We start from the raw sequence: 16,065 nt of genomic DNA, 5'->3' as shown, positions 1-16,065 counted from the left end.
AGTGGTGAGATAAATCACACCCTTGTGCTTCCTGCCTGCAAAACTGGGGGCCAGGATTGGGGAGGGGAAGTGTCTGCAGCCCACAACGCATGTCTGTTAGCCTGTCTTGGGCTTGTGGATGATAGCTTGAATAGACCTGCTTTATCTTGACAGAAGTCTGAGAACTTACAATATCTGATGGTTTAATAAGTGGCAGTTGTTTTGATTATGGGCAGATCCCCATCTAGCACAACTTGTATGAATCATTCAAAGAAGGAGCAGGGAGACCTCACAAGGATTAGATAAATTATTGGAAGATAGGGCTATCAGTTGGCTACTAGCCTTGATTGATATGCTCAACCTCCACTGTCGAAGGCAGGCAGCAATGCTTCTGATACCAGTTGCTGGAAACCACAGGAGGGGAGAGTGCTGTTGTGTTCAAGTCCATCTTGGCTGTGAGTCCTGGAAGACCTGCTCCCTGCCTTACAGGTCTTTTCCCACCTGGTATGGGAGGGTGCGGTCCGGACTGACTCTAACTACAAAAGCTGAGGCTGCTGAACAGACTCATGGGCTGAGTTTTTTTTTTTTCTGAGGGGAGGTGCTGTTGGTTTTTTTGTGACTTTATTTTAGATTTTGTTGTGATTTATGTGGAAATTGTTCAGTTTAGTTTTGTAACTTTTAATGTTTAATTTATTGTTTATGAATTCTTTTGTTAAGTTGTAGATAGGGCTGGGCGATATCTGGTTTTCAACATTGTGATATATCATCATCAGAACACAGTGGTATATAGCGATAGATCACGATGTCTGAAATAAGGATGTAACTATGTAGAGGCAAACAGGATAATGTCCTGGCAACTGCTACTACTTAGGGCAGAGCTTTCCAAACTGTGTGTTGCGACACATTAGTGTGTCGGCTGCAGTGTGTAGGTATGTCATGCGAACACTCCTCCTGGGGCTGAGAGGGGGTTAGTTTAACCTCCGTTGTGCTAGTAAAACTGAATTACTGTGTCACAAAATGATGCGTGTCTGAAAAATGTGCCATCACCATGAAAAGTTTGAAAAACTCTGACATAGGGGTCTAAAACTGATACATTTTTACTTACCTTTAGCATACTGTTAAAACTGCTATTTTATAAGCAGCAGGGGCAGCAGAAATCATGAGAGAAGTTATGACCAGCTCCATTATTTCCCCCCATCACAATTTTTTATATAGCACTCAAACACACACACATTGTGATTTGTGATATTATGAAACCATTATCACGATAGGGATAGGGAAAACCGATAGGGTTTTCCACGATAGGGAAAACCAATTTTGGGTGATTGTATTGATACATCACTAAGCCCTAGTTGTAGTCTTTTATGTTTTTTTATGTTGGAAAAAGAGTTTGGATTTGATATCCTGCTTTATCACTCTCCTTCAGGAGTCTCAAAGCGGCTAACATTCTCCTTTCCCTTCCTCCCCCACAACAAACACTCTGTGAGGTGAGTGGGGCTGAGAGACTTCAGAGAAGTGTGACTGGCCCAAGGTCACCCAGCAGCTGCATGTGGAGGAGTGGAGACGCAAACCCGGTTCACCAGATTATGAGTCCACCGCTCTTAACCACTACACCACACTGGAAGCCACCTTGAGCATGGTTTGAACTGTGGAAAGGTGGCATATGAATAAAATGATGTATGTATGCTTGTATGTCCTGCTTGCTGGTTTCCATGAGCATGGGGCTGGCCACTGAGAGAACAGGATGCTGGACCAGAAGGGCCTTTGCTCTGATCCAGGAGGAGTCTTCTTACGTTCCTACTTTGCAGAAGCTTGATGACTGACCATTTTGCTTCACTGTTTCCCCTTGGTGGATATTGCTCCTCCTTTTGTTATTCTTTAAATGAATTGTGCCCCAGGCAAAACGAAATGAATGGTGGTATCCGATGCTATTTGTACTCAGGATGGAGCCATAGAAATTAACAAACTTAACCAACTAAAGTCCGTTGATTTCAATGGGTCTACTCTGAGTACAACTTAGTTGGATATCATGCTCTTAGAATAGTTGACTTGCCTTGTTATATTTAGTACAGCATGACTCATTGTATATATAATTTTCCTGAACTCTGATGCCAAGGAACAAAGACTTGGAAAAAAGCTCTATTCAAATAATTGGGATTCATCTACTTGGCTGGGGATCCAGTGAACCACAGAACCATTTCTACATGTTTAACGATATAAACATGCCCAAGGTATAAACTTGACTAGCAATCCAAATAAGCAAGGTGTGTACATGGCACAAACTTAGTTGCATATTTGTCTACACACAGTTCCAATTGCTGAAGACATAAGCCATGGTTTCAGTTTTGCAAATTCAGCAGTTGTTAAGAAAGAAATAGAGGAGGAATCTTATGTTCTGAAAGCATGCGAATACTAATTCTGGGATAAAAGTGAAACAATTGAAATTTGGCAGGAACAGAGGGAGTGGACACTATTTTCCCTTTCTCTTATATCTGTTCACATGGTGGTAAGCAAACTGTACCTGTGGAACTTCTGACTTCCTCTGAAAGAGAGAGGAGCCATAATCCTTTTGGAATGTGGCAATTTTGTGTTGGCACACAGCACACTCTGTGGCTCACCACTGCATCTGCTGATATCTGTAGGATCAACATGCAACACTCCAATCCTAAACATTTGTGTTGGACAGTGTTGATGTCCCTGGCAAAATGTTGTGCTGTAAGTCACTGCAGTGGGTAGAGCAGTTTATTTGCCATATGTTTTGCATTTATTTCCTGGCATAGTCAACATCAGAATTGGGATATTATGGGGTGTGTTTTTTGCTTCTTTTCTATTTTAAGCTGTCATTTCAATACTGTCACGGCCAAGATTTGCCAAATCAAAACATCAGAAGTAAGTGAGACTGAATAGCTGAGGGTATTTGTTCTGGAGAGTAGATTTGAGCAGAGATGTTGTGAATTAAGCGGAATATGCCTGATGATTTATAGAGGCATGTTGCTTGAAGTGGAAGGAGAGCAGGAGAGACTTTCCTTGAGTACAAGGAACATGATATATTCTAATGACTGCAGGAGGCTGTTTGTTTTATTTTTGGAGTAGATTTGTTTGCGCTTAAAGTGTGTTTGCTGGGGGAGGAGTTGAAGGCCAGAATAGCTTTGGAATATATTGAATGCCATGGAATTTAAAGACTCATTCCCTTCAACTTAGAAGATCACTAAACCTCATATGCTGCTGGTTACTCAAACACAACACATGGAAACATCTGTTGTGTGGAAACATCATGCAAGGCTCATCTGCCATGTAGACTTCTTCTTTGTGGTCTGTCTATCTGCACTGTCAGAGGCATTATGCCTCTGAATACCAGGTGCTGGAAAATGCAGACAGGCAGAGTGCTCATGTGTAGCTTGCAGACTTCCCACAGGCATCTTTTTGGCCATTGTGAAAAAGGATGCTGGACTAGATGGGCCAGTGATCTGATCCAACAGGCGTTTCTTACGTTCTTATGTCTTACAGTCCAGCCCTGTTCAGTCGTACCTCAGAAGCCGAACAGAATCAGTTCCGGAAGTCCGTTTGACTTCCAAAACATTTGAAAACCAAAGTGTGGCTTCTGATTGGCTGCAGGAGCTTCCTGCAGCCAATCAGAAGCCACAGAAGCCCTGTCAGACGTTGGGCTTCCAAAAGAACGTTTGAAAACCATAACACTCACTTCCGGTTTTCAATTGTTTGGAAGCTGGAACATTCGACTCCCAAGGCATTCGGGAGCCAAGAAATGACTGTATATCGTTTTGGTTGAGGTGGGGTAAGCAAGTTGCAACTTTGGCCATTCCAGCACATTTTGAGCCTAGGTCAGAGAGAAAGAGAACCTCAGACCTGGTGGCCTTCATGCAGTCCTATAGGCCTTTTAATCTGGTCTTTGGGCTTCAAAGGCTACATGGCTTACTGACTGGAATGTGTCCTTGAAGTGTGATAATGCCTCTTTCTTGCCTGGATAAGGGATGGAGATGTGTGAGAGAGCAGAAACCTCTGAGCTTTGTTTTCCTAGAAGGTAGTGCCAGATTTAGGGCACTGAGCACAGTTCCCTCACACAGGGTGCTGAGCCAAGGGTGTGCAAAATCACAACAGCAACAGCAACATGTATATTTATACGGGTACCTACTGAGAAGATCCATTTAAAAAGCAACTGTACCAAAAGGACTTATTGTGAAAATAAGAAATATGGGGGGGAGGGCGCCAAAGTTTATCCTTACTCAGGTTCCATATTACCTGTCCCTGATACTGCATGGTAAGATTCACATTCATTGCTCCCACTTTTTGCCTCTAGGCCAGCCCACCAGTGACATGTAGCCCCTGAGACGTTCTCTTAAGGGGATGTCGCCCTCATGCTGAAATCTTAGGTCTCACTGGTATGCCTGTAAACAGGGGGGGCAACTTGAATAAAATATTGTGGGGACCCAGGAAAGCCCCAACCCGCATAATCAGTCACACAATGCAGTGCGCACACACACACCCTTTGAATGGGAAGGCCCAGCCCCCTCAAATATTTTGTTGTGGAGGCCGAAGCCCCCTTGGCCCCTAGGAGTTAGTTTGTATGCCTGTAAATATCAGTTGCTGCGATTCACAAGTTGGAAGAGTGCTGCTGTTCTCATATCCTGCTTCTGGGCTTTCCATAGGAATCTGGGGGAGAGTCACACTGGCTCTGAATTTTTTTGTGGTGATAAAAAATCTCATGGGACAAGACCTCCCTAATGGTGACCCACCAAGATGGCTACAGCCCATGAGCCATGTGCTCTGCCAGGTGACTGACCCCCCCCCCTACTCTAGCCACCATTTTTCTAGTCTCAGCTGGGCAGCAAAACCTCAATGTTTAGATGGGCTGGACTCTCACGTATGGCTGGTGGGGTAGCATTTGGCTCGGTGGACCACAAGTTGTTCTCTGCAGCAAATCTGACTATAGAAGGAAGAGCAAACAGGGCCTCCAACAATCCCACCTCAATCCTTTGGCTTCTACATGGTCCTAGCTATGGTTCTAGCCCTACCTAACATTACAGTAGCTGCCATACTACACTTGAATCCATTTCCTTCAGTGGCCGAATGAGGATTCCTAAACTGTTTGCTTCTTCATTTGTTTCCTGCAGGATGTTCCTCCTTGTGGGTGCTCCAAAGGCAAACACAACTCAACCTGGGATTGTGCAAGGAGGCCAGGTGCTCAAGTGTAACTGGAACCCCAACAGAAGAAACTGCCAGCCGATTGTATTTGATGCCACAGGTAATATAGCAATATGGGCTTTTGCCAACCCATGGGATTTGGATGAATTGCAAAGAAGAAAGCAAATCAGCAACCTGTTGGAAAAGATTTGGAGCAATAAGGGTCACTGTACACAAGGCTCACTTTGTTGGCCTGTCTTCATGCCATAGTCATTCAAAATGGTGGAGGTGCTCTTAGCTCAGTGTTGTGAACCATCTTGAGGGCTCGGGTAGTGATGCATGTTGTGGTAGGCCTGCCAACATGCATAGTATGCCATTGATTTGGAATGGTTGTGACAAGACAGCCAACACATTCATTGTTGGTGAACAGTTTGTATCCTGGTGACAGAACCAGCAGGATGGAAGGATGTAGCTTTCCCACGTGATCTTGGGAATCTGTACTGCTTGGAATCCAGCCCCCATCTCCCTGCCCTCTTCTGCTTGTTTCTGGCAGCCCCTCAAGGAACTGCAAATCCTAGCAGATAAAGTTTCTCTTGGCGGAAGTGCACCGGATTTGCAAATGTAAGGGAGGGAATGATGGCCTGTGATGAGAGGTAGGGTATAAGCCAATTCGAAGACATCCCTAAGCCGCCACTGTTCGTTCTTGGCATTTTCAATGTGTTAAAATAGGCCGGCTTTCTGGTGAGCTGGAATCTTTGTCACTGGAATTAAAGAACTCTCTGCTTTACAGTGGCAAAAACCATTTGAAAGTGCTTTTTATATGCTGGCTATTTCAGCAAAGGGTACGTTGGTTCCTTGTCCAGGGCTTAGAACAATGTAGGCATAACATAGAGGACTGGATTCTAGAATTTCACGGAGGGGGGGAGGTTTCCTGACCCCTCCTCTCCATTGCAGTGATTTGCACCCCCAATAAAAGCCTCTTTGGAGGGTCGAGGACCCCTCCTGAAAAATATGGGATGTGGTGTGGTAGGCTGCTATGAGAGGGGAGAATTGCCCCAAATCAGATTTGAACCACAAGGGAAATTCTAGTTCCTGTTCCTAGCAGCAATCTCATGCCCTGCCCCACATTGTTTAGGAGCCCCCTCCCCAACCCTCCAGGGAACAATACTAGGGGGGGCTCAGGTGACGGGCAGCAGGTAAGAGGGGATGGGAAACTTTCCATTCAGAAAGTTTCTTAAGTTCACTTAGCCTGAGGCTCTAAGTCAAGAGGTCCTGAAGTGGGAGATATGCTCATAAAGTCAGGCTTGAATTCCTGTGCTTATGAGTTGCAGATTCCTCAGTCCCTCAGTCACTCCCACTAAAACTAGATTTATTTATTTATTTTTAAAAAGGGAAACCATGTACATAGCATGACTTTGCACATGCAGCCCCACAGCCATCTGTGGACATGTGGTGGAATCCTGGTAAGCGTTCTATAGGGCCAGGCAGTCATTTAAGGCATTTCTGGAGCAGTGCTGGGCTTGCGGGTACACTAGTTGCAGGCTACCTATTCAGCTATCTGTTCCACATTTGCAATTATACAAATGGTCAGTTTGTAGCCTAGTTTTCTTCATGCTACACCCGAGGCAGCTAGCAGCAACAACAACATGGCAACATGTTTACAGACATGTTTGCCATCTGGCTGCCAATTAGTTTCCAGGTCCAATTCAAAGTGCTGGTTTTGTTCTATAAAACCTTAAATGGCTCAGGGCTACAAACTTCAAAGACCACCTCTTTCCATATGAACCTATCTGGACCCTGAGACCATAAACTGAGCCCTGCTCCATGAGAGGTCCAGAGAATGGCAACATGAGAGAGGGCCTTTTCTGTGGTGACTCCCTGTTTGTAGAATGCTCTCCCCAGGGAGGCTCCCCTGGCACCTTTGTTACATATCTTTCGGGACCAGGCAAAAACATTCCTCTTCTTCCAGGCCTTTGTAAGTGTTTTTATATTGTAAACAGCCCTGTGATCCTCAGATGAATGGTGGCATAGAAATCATCATCATCTGGCTAGGACTAATAGGAATTGTAGTCCAAAATGTGTAGAGGTTGGCAAAGGCTGAAGTAGATCCACTAAAATCAATGGGGCCTAAAGTGGAAATCTCAGCGTGACTTACCTGGGAGTGAGCCCTATTGAATTTAACAGGACGTACTTCTGAGTAGTTAGGATTGTGCAGAAAGTTAGTCCTGGCTAACTTGAGTCCCGCTGGTTTCCTCCAGGAGTTGTTGGAACTACAACTCCCATCAGTCCTAGCCTGTAAGGCCAATGGTCAATGGGGACTTTAGTCCAGCAACATTTAGGGGCACCACATTGGAGCAGACTGGACTACATTAAGAATCACTAAGGCTGTGTACACGCTGCTGCTTACTGCATCCAGTGTGCTCCCACTGCTGGTTTGGGAAGCGATGTACACACAACATTGGCCACAATCCATATCTATCCTGTTGTTTCTTATGGAATACTGTGTTTCCCCCCAAATCTGCTTCGAACTAAATTGAGAAAAAGAACAACCTAGCTGTGTTTTAAGCTGGCAATGTGTGCATGGCCAAAGTCTGGATCCATCTCAAAGATTCTCCCTCTAGCCTGACTGTTCCAAAAAACCAGCCCATGGGCTGAGACTGATCAGCTGTAGTGTGATGCAAGCCCAGTGAATTCCGCTCCCCTTCATTTGACTGTTGAAATGTTCCCCAGGAGAAACTCTGCAGCTCTGGTTTCATTTCTGATGTGCGCGGAAGGGGAAGCATGGCTTTTAAAAGAGTGTAGAATTCCTTTTTCAGGGCAACAGAGCCACGTTCCCTTCTGGTTATTGTGTGTGGGTGATCCCTTCGCCAACAATAGAAAGCCTTGTTTGAGAGCCAAACGACGCTATCGGTCAGGCATGGCCATTGCTGTGACCCATTTAGCATCTGGCATATTTAAAAGGGCCTTGCGTAGCGCCGTCCTCTCAGCCTTCTCCAGCTCAGGAGCTGCTGCCGGTGCCGAGAACTCATGCGGAAAATGTGTGCCAGGGGTCTGGGAAGGGAGGGAATTGCTGGGGAGCTGCGTGCCGACTTCTCTCGGCGTACGGCAGAGGAAGCTGGCAGAGACGAAGCTGAACTCATCCAGCGTGTCATTGTTCAAAGGCTGCGTTTGGGGGCGGTGGGTCACGGGAAGGTCCTTTTCCTATTTATAGCTTTAGTCTAAAAACAACATCTTGCCAACAAGCCCACAAAAGGCTCCTGTGGCAGCAAAAGAGCAGATCAAAATATAAAACCCCATCGAAAACGTTTGGAACACCGAATCCACTACAAAACGGGAGGGAAAGAGGAAGCCAATCAAGGTGATTTTGATAAAATAATATTAGGAACAGCTGATTTGACTGAAACCCTTATGTGAGCAGGAAAGTATTTATCACCTTCCTGTGATATGAGCTAGTTAGAGGAGCCTCCCCAGGTAAGTGTTCTTCATCCTTAGGTCCCCAGGTGTTTTTGGACTACAGTTCCCATTGTCCTCTGCTGGTTTAGGCAGGGGTCAGGGATTATGGGAGTTGTAGTCCAACAGCATCTGGGGACTGAAGGTTGAAAAGTGCTGCCAGCAAGGGAAAGAGCTCAAATCAAGGAGACTCATCTTCACTGCCACCCAGCTTAGACAGTGGCAGCAACAAGTGAAGTTCCTTTAGAGGTTTGACATGGGATCAGACATACTGGACATCTGAATTGCATGGTGGGAAAGGATTATCTCTCATAATACTAAAAACTTGTTAAATGAAGCTAGAGTTGAAAGATTCAGGGCAGTCAAAAAGAAATTATATCTTCACCCGGTGCATAGTCGAACTATGGAATTTGCTTTCACAAGATGTTGTGATGGCCGCTAACCTGGATGGCTTTAAAAGAGGTTCCAGGTTTGTTTGTTTTTCAAACTTGGCCCTCCAGCTGTTTTTGGACTACAGCTCCCATCATCCCTGACCGCTGGTCTTGCTAGCTAGGGATGATGGGAGTTGTAGTCCTGAAACAGCTGGAAACCCAAGTTTGAGAAGCCTTGACCAGTGATGGCCAAACTTGGCCCTCTAGCTGTTTGGGGACTACAGTTCCATCATCCCTAGCTAACAGGACCAGTGGTCAGGGATGATGGGAATTGTAGTCCCAAAACAGCTGGAGGGCCAAGTTAGGCCATCACTGGTTTAGACCAGTTCATGGAGGATAAAGCTATCAGTGGCTACTGGCCACATTGGGTATGTTCTGCCTCCATTTTGGGAGGCAGCATGTGCCTGAATACCAGTTGCTGAGCACTACAAATGAGGAGAGTGCTGTTGTACTCAAATCCTGCTTGCAGACTTCATGTGGGTAGCTGGTTGGCCTCTGTGAGAACAGAATGCTAGACGAGATGACCCCTCTTCTGCTCGTATCTTTACTCAAAAGTAAGTCCTGCTGTGTTTAACAGGTCTTGTGGATGTGTTTCAGGATTTGGGCCCTTGTGTGACTGAGTTTGATATGCTTTACTAACGTTCTGCAGAAGGAAGCAAAGGATGGACAGGGGCTCCTTTAGCAAGAAGAAACATTGCAGTTTCTCATTTCTTGGAAGGTCCTGCCAGACCTCTCCTCTGGTTTAATTTTACAGTTCAGATCAAAGCTTTTCAACACATGGTGAAACAGGATATGACATTTGTGCAAGGAGCATGCTTCTTGCAAAACTCCCAGCCTATTTTGAAAGTGCTGCAACTGATACACGGTTTAATATATGTTGATTTTCAGTGTGTATATGACAAAATCTTTCATTGAAGCTGTTTAAAAAGCTGTTTTTGAAGCTATTATGAAACTACAGGCAGTACACACAAGGGAAAAGTATAGAGGGAGCAAGCCAAAGATCCTGTATTTATTACTATTATATTTATATCCCAACTTTCCTCCAAGGAGCTCAAAGTGGCACATATGGGTTCTAACCCACTCCATTTTATCTTAACAACAACCCTGGGATGTAGGTTAGCCTGAGAGGCTGTGGCTGGCTGAAAGTCGTCCAGCAAGCTTCATGGCTGAGTAGGGGTTTGAACCCAGGTGAAAGAGACAGAGCACCTTGTAGAAGAATTAACAAAAGATCCAAGGGTGCTTGCTCCTGGCAGCTGATGCATTGTGGGGGCCCCATTTTATTTTTATTTTTTTATGGGGCTGGGACTCCTCGATGTTCAGAGAGCCATGCGTGCGATGTCAGGATGTCATGTCGGGCCCCCTCAATCCTCTGGAGAAGGTGGCACCTCTGAAAGGATCTAATATAGCTAGGACAACTGAAACACAAAATGGTAGGTAAAGGGACCTCTGAACATTAGGTCCAGTCGTGGACGACTCTGGGATTGCGGTGCTCATCTCATCTCACTTTATTGGCCGAGGGAGCCGGCGTACAACTTCTGGGTCATGTGGCTTCTGGCGAACCAGAGCAGCACACGGAAACGCTGTTTACCTTCCCGCTGGAGTGCTACTTATTTATCTACTTACATTTTGATGTGCTTTCGAACTGCTAGGTTGGCAGGAGCAGGGACCGAGCAACGGGAGCTCACCCTGTCGCGGGGATTCGAACCGCCGACCTTCTGATCGGCAAGTTCTAGGCTCTGTGGTTTAACCCACAGCGCCACTGGATATGTAAAGTGGCACACCCATGAGAAATATCTTGGGCAAACCAATCCCAACCTCTGATCATGTGCTTTGGGTGTGCAGGTGGGTGTTAAGATAAAGAGGAAATTTCATGAAGATAGCCTTCTTTATTCTTTGGCGATCACTCGTAGCTGAGTAAGATTGTCTTCCATGAACACAGTCTTAACAGTGTGTCCGTAAGTGACTGTGGAGGCCAATTCTGGATCCACACATCCTTCCATAGTAGAGACATAGGTTTCTGGGCAGGAGTTGATTATGATGAGGATTTGCCAAATGTGCCTTCCTCTTAGCTTGTTTCTCCCTTTCGTCCTGAGTTTGTGCTTCTTCAAAGCCCATGACACCTTTGGTAGAGGCTGTTCTTCAGTTGGAGCCCTCGCAGGCCAATGTTTCCCAATTATCTGTGCTTATACTGCATTTTTAAAAATAGATTTGCCTTGAGAGCATCTTTAAACCTCTTTTGCTGTCCACAAGTATTTTGCTTTCCATTCTTAAGTTGCTTTGGAAGATGATAATCAGGCATCCGAACCACATGACCAGTCCAACGAAGTTGATGTACGATGAAAATGACTACAGATGACATACATCTGTATGCCTTCTGAATTTTCTGTTTGTTTTTTAAAAGCATTTTTAAGTTGTGGGAATTTGAGAAACAAAAACTTTATGGTATGTCTACTGGATGTCACAGTTATGTTGCCAAGTAAGCACTTTTGTGCTTTCTTTCCTTACACCCTTCAGAAGTGTCTGGAACAGATCACTGTCAGAAGTAGGATGCGGGGCTGAGGCAGGTCATTGACCTGACCCAGTCAAGATGCCCTTTTTTGCTTCAAGATCCTTATTTCCTCGTCTTCCTCATTCAGATTGGAGCCCCAAAGTGTAATCTCACAAACTGATAGTGGTGCAAGTAAAAAGAAAACACTGTTGGGCATGGGAAGGGCTGGGGCTCAGTGGTAGGCCATCTGCTTCGTATACAGAAGGCCCCACATTCAATCACTGACAAGTTGGGCTGGGAGAGCCCCCAGCCTCAAACCTTGGAGATCTACTGCCAGCCAGCATAGACCAATACTGAGCTAGATGAATCAATTGTCTGATTTGAGATAAGAGAGTTTTGATGCCTTGTGCCATGGCACAGGTTGAACATTTGGTTGAAAAACACCTGGGCTTCATTTTGGTTCAAGCAAGTTGCAATGTATACCTATGCGCTTAATTTATTATGGGGCCCTTGTTAAATCCAGTATACCTCATGCAAAGCTGCAAGGACATAAGCTGTGCCTCTTTTCCACCACAGCATGCAATTCCCAGCATGAGTCATTGTGCGCACGGTTAAGGAGATTCCTGCTCGGATAGTTTTAAACAGTGTTTACTCAAGTCATAACTAGATGGGAGGATAAAATGCCTTGCTCGTACTAGCCAAGATAGAATGATTTATTTGTGTTTTAAAAGGTTTCTGGAGGAAGAAGCAGTTCTTTCCTGCCCAAAGCAGGAGCTGTGCATTTCCAGCGAGGGCCAGTTGAAATGTGGTTGGTGCTAGAGCAGTGGCAAAGCCTGGGGCGGCCTTGACTGCATGGCCGGTGTTATTGTGAACATGCCTACACAGCAAACCAATGTTTGTGAATGTCTTGTCGGTTCTCGGAGATGTTCCGTGCAGCCCAGCGGGAAATCCTGAAGGCCAAGTTCATATATTTATCCTGGCGCAACAATATATCCTCACAGATTGAGGAGCAAGCATGCTCTCTCCCCTCCACAATGCATGTCATGTTGCATATTGTGCAGGTATCCTCCTCCTTGGATGAGCACCATATTCGCCTTCCTCCATCCTGCACAAATGGGCAGAAACCTGATGTGATCAGCATGGCAAAGGGGAGGAGGTCCTGTCTGCTCTTTCAGCACACACACCCTCCAATATTTATCTGATGAAAATAGGGATGATGATAATAATAATAATAATAATAATAATAATAATAATAATAATAATAATACCCCACCCATCTGACTGGGTTGCCCCAGCCACTCTAGGTGGATTCCATCGTATATAAACACATAATCAAACATAAATCAATAAAAAATAAAAAAGCTTCCCTATACAGGGCTGCCTTCAGGTGTCTTCTAAAGGTTGTATAGTTACTTATCTCCTTGGCTCAGTTGTTGCATAACTTCACGCTCTCCAACATTTCTCTGATGAAAATAGGGACATCCTAAGGAAAAGGGAGACATTCTGGGATCAAATCAGAAACCAGGACAGCTTCTGTAAATCTGGGACTGTCCCTGGAAAATACAGATACTTGGAGGGTGCGCCAGCATGTAAGGGCTATTGCTATCTGAATGCATGTTTAAATGAAGGCTGGGTGCATGTGAGGGTGGCAGGCCTATTTATGTAAAAGTGAACCTGTCACAGTGCAAAGTGGAGGGGTTGAGTTGAAAGGTAGGGTGTCTGATTCCATGCAGAAGGTCCCAGATTCGATCCCTGGCCTCTCCAGGTAAGGCTAGAGAAATACCTCATCTGAAACCCTGGGGATCCCCTGCCCGTCAATGTAAGCAGTACTGAGCTATGTAGTCCAATGGACCAACTCTGTATAAGGCAGCTTCCTATGGCACTCTTGATGGTGGTGTTGCATCCTTCCCCTGCTCCAGAAGTCTCTCCCTCAGCTGCTTTTTATTTAGTTATATTTGCTTCCACTATTCAAGCCCTTGAAAGAGAAAGAAAATGTTCTGGGGAGGTAAACTGTAGGGGTGAGCTTGGTTGGTGGGTGGAGAGATTTGGCATTCCTTACCTGCTCCCCTCTTTTGCTCTTTAAATTGCACCCCACCCCACACTTTACACTGGCTGACTCGTGTTTAAAGACATGGATCAGCCAACCCACAGGCCTTCCGCCTCCCCCCACCCCCTGCCCTCCAAAGACTAGCATTTGCTTTCATTTATATTGTGTATGTTGCAACGACTGCTGTGCTAAACAATGCGCTCTGGAGATATTAACATTGGAAGGCCTCTAAACAAACTGAGAAGGAGGCAGCAACATCGCAAGCCGTCGTTTCTTGGCACAAAAGCAGACGAAGCATCTCTGCAAATAAATGATCCCTCTGGAGATGCAATAAATCTGTGACTTCTGGCTAGGCTTTCCACCCCATGCAGTCCATTTCTTCTTAGATTTCCTAGCCAGCCAGGGACTCTGGTTCAGTTTTTGCATTTTTGATGTATCTGAAGGGCTGCATGAAGAGAAGAGAAATGCTGGGTCACATCTTGCAGAGCGCTGTTGCTCCCAGGGCCTGCTTGCAGGCTTCCCCTAGGCAACGGGTTGGCCACTGTGAGAACAGGTTATTGGACTAGGTGGGGCTGGATGACCCTTGTTTCCTGGGGTCTCCTATTGCTGAACTGCAACTCCCATCAGCCCCAGCTAGCATGGCCACTGGGAGTTGTAGGGCAACAGCATCTGGAGGGCACAAGGCTGGGTGCCATTATTTCCCCTTGTGAAAGTTACTAAGCCGTGATGTGCCCAATGTTAGCATTTGCCCAACTGCTTTAAGGGGCCCGGGGCTGAGAGAAGATCTTGGTGAGGCAACCGCAGCAGCCTTGCCCCTTTTTGCTGCCTGCTCCCAACAGGCTCACTTGTGTGGGGGTGTGTGGTTGTTACCAAGGTGACACTTTGGGGAGAGAAACTTTTTGTGTGGGAGCATAGAACAGGGCCTTCTCTGTACTGGCCCCCAAGATATGAAACTCCCACTGCAGATACAGCCACACACCCTGTTACCTGTTTTTAGACATCAGGTTAATATTTCTTCCTTCAGGCCTATGGCAGATTTTAAGATTTGGTTTCCTCTGTGGAAGGGTTGCTGTTTAACACGCTTACTGGATTTATGGATTTTACTGCTGCGTATTTCAATAAACTGTTTGGGTGCTAGTTTGAGTTTGGAGACTGGGTTATAAATTCCATAAATAATCGTGACTAATTAAGAACAACAATGTGCTCTGGAAGTATTGGCGTTTGAAGCACCCCAAGCAAGGAGCTAAAGAGGCAGCTGTGATGCAGGCCACTCCCCGCCGCTGAATGAAAAAGCAGATGAAACATACTGCCTTGAGGAACAGGTCATGTCTTGCCTTTCCATTAGCTGAAGAGATGCTTTTGAAGAAGCACCTTTTTTCTTGCTCTTCAATCATCAGGCTTGCTTCCAAGAGAGGTGTTGGTTTTCAAACTCTCCCAGGGAAACCAGAGGTTCCTCAGCTGGGAAGTTAGCCAGACAAACTTCCCCAAACTAGGACTGATCTTTCTCTACAATATAGAGCCAGAAGGGAGTATGAAGAGTATGTAGCACTGAAATCTCCAGCCAGAAAGCAATATGGTATAGAGTAAGGCATAGAATCATAGACTTGTATAGAAGGAAGGGACCCCAAGGGTCATTTAGTCCAACCCCCTGCAAATGCAGGAATCTCAGCTGAAGCATCAGTCCACATTGAGGAAAGGAAGCCCTAAGCCCAGACCTAACCAGAGCTATGCATAAACTGAATGTGCAGCCCAGGACATGTTCAAGAATCTTCCTCAGGCGCCGTGTGACTTAAGATTCCTCAGCAAAGAGGCTAGTGTTAAAAAAAAATCACCTGCAGGCAGAAAATATGGAAACTATTGCAATGTAATCTTACATTTATGCCAAGATTCTAGCAAATTTCAGTTGCACTTTCTGGTCTTAGGCACAGAGCTTTTGTTTTGTTTGTTTGCTTGCACTAAAACATTAGATCTTAAGTTTGGAAGTGAGTGAAAAATTGTTCTTGAAATACCAAGTATGGGCTATTTTAAGTGCTTCTGTCCAGAAAAAGCACAGAAGCCTCATGGAGCTCATTATGTGCACCGACCATAGCATATACCTCAGTATGCTCCAGTTTATCACACATTTTTACTTAATTTTGCACGCATGTGCATGCGCACGCACATGCACACACATATCAATTGGTGTACAGTTTGTAAAGTAGCAGGCTCCTACAATATTATATCAAGAATAGAATGATAACAGTCCATAATGCACTTGTGAAGAAATGCCACTTTCGAGTTATTTTATTCTGTTTCATTTCCCCCCCACCTTATATAGCTGGCCGCCAAAGCTGTATTGTGGCCAAACCCATCACAATATTACATACCGAGGCAAATTAAAACAAGTGCAATGCATCTAGAAGGGACTAATAACTGAAAATCTGGCTATGGCCATTCAGACCAGTCAATTGCGCTTCCAGTTTAACAAATTGAGACTACAAACCTGTACACACTTATCCTAGAAATTAGCCCCACTGAGCATTATGTCCAGA

The 16,065-nt window shown here is 45.3% G+C and overlaps 1 protein-coding gene across 1 annotated transcript in view; it reads left to right on the top strand.

The window, feature by feature from the left end:
- The window catches only part of ITGAV (integrin subunit alpha V), a 63,864-nt gene that overhangs the window by 7,951 nt on the left and 39,848 nt on the right, over nt 1-16,065 (top strand). Inside the window, exon 2 of the mRNA XM_081912111.1 lies at nt 5,109-5,239. Within this exon, the coding sequence (XP_081768237.1) occupies nt 5,109-5,239 (131 nt within the window). The remainder of the gene's footprint in view (nt 1-5,108; nt 5,240-16,065) is intronic.

The sequence above is a fragment of the Podarcis melisellensis genome (assembly GCF_964234715.1).
Source record: "Podarcis melisellensis genome assembly, chromosome: 1".
Taxonomy (NCBI): Eukaryota; Metazoa; Chordata; class Lepidosauria; order Squamata; family Lacertidae; genus Podarcis; species Podarcis melisellensis.
The sequence above is the reverse complement of the archived record's forward strand: the minus strand, read 5'-3'. Positions and strand labels throughout refer to the sequence as shown.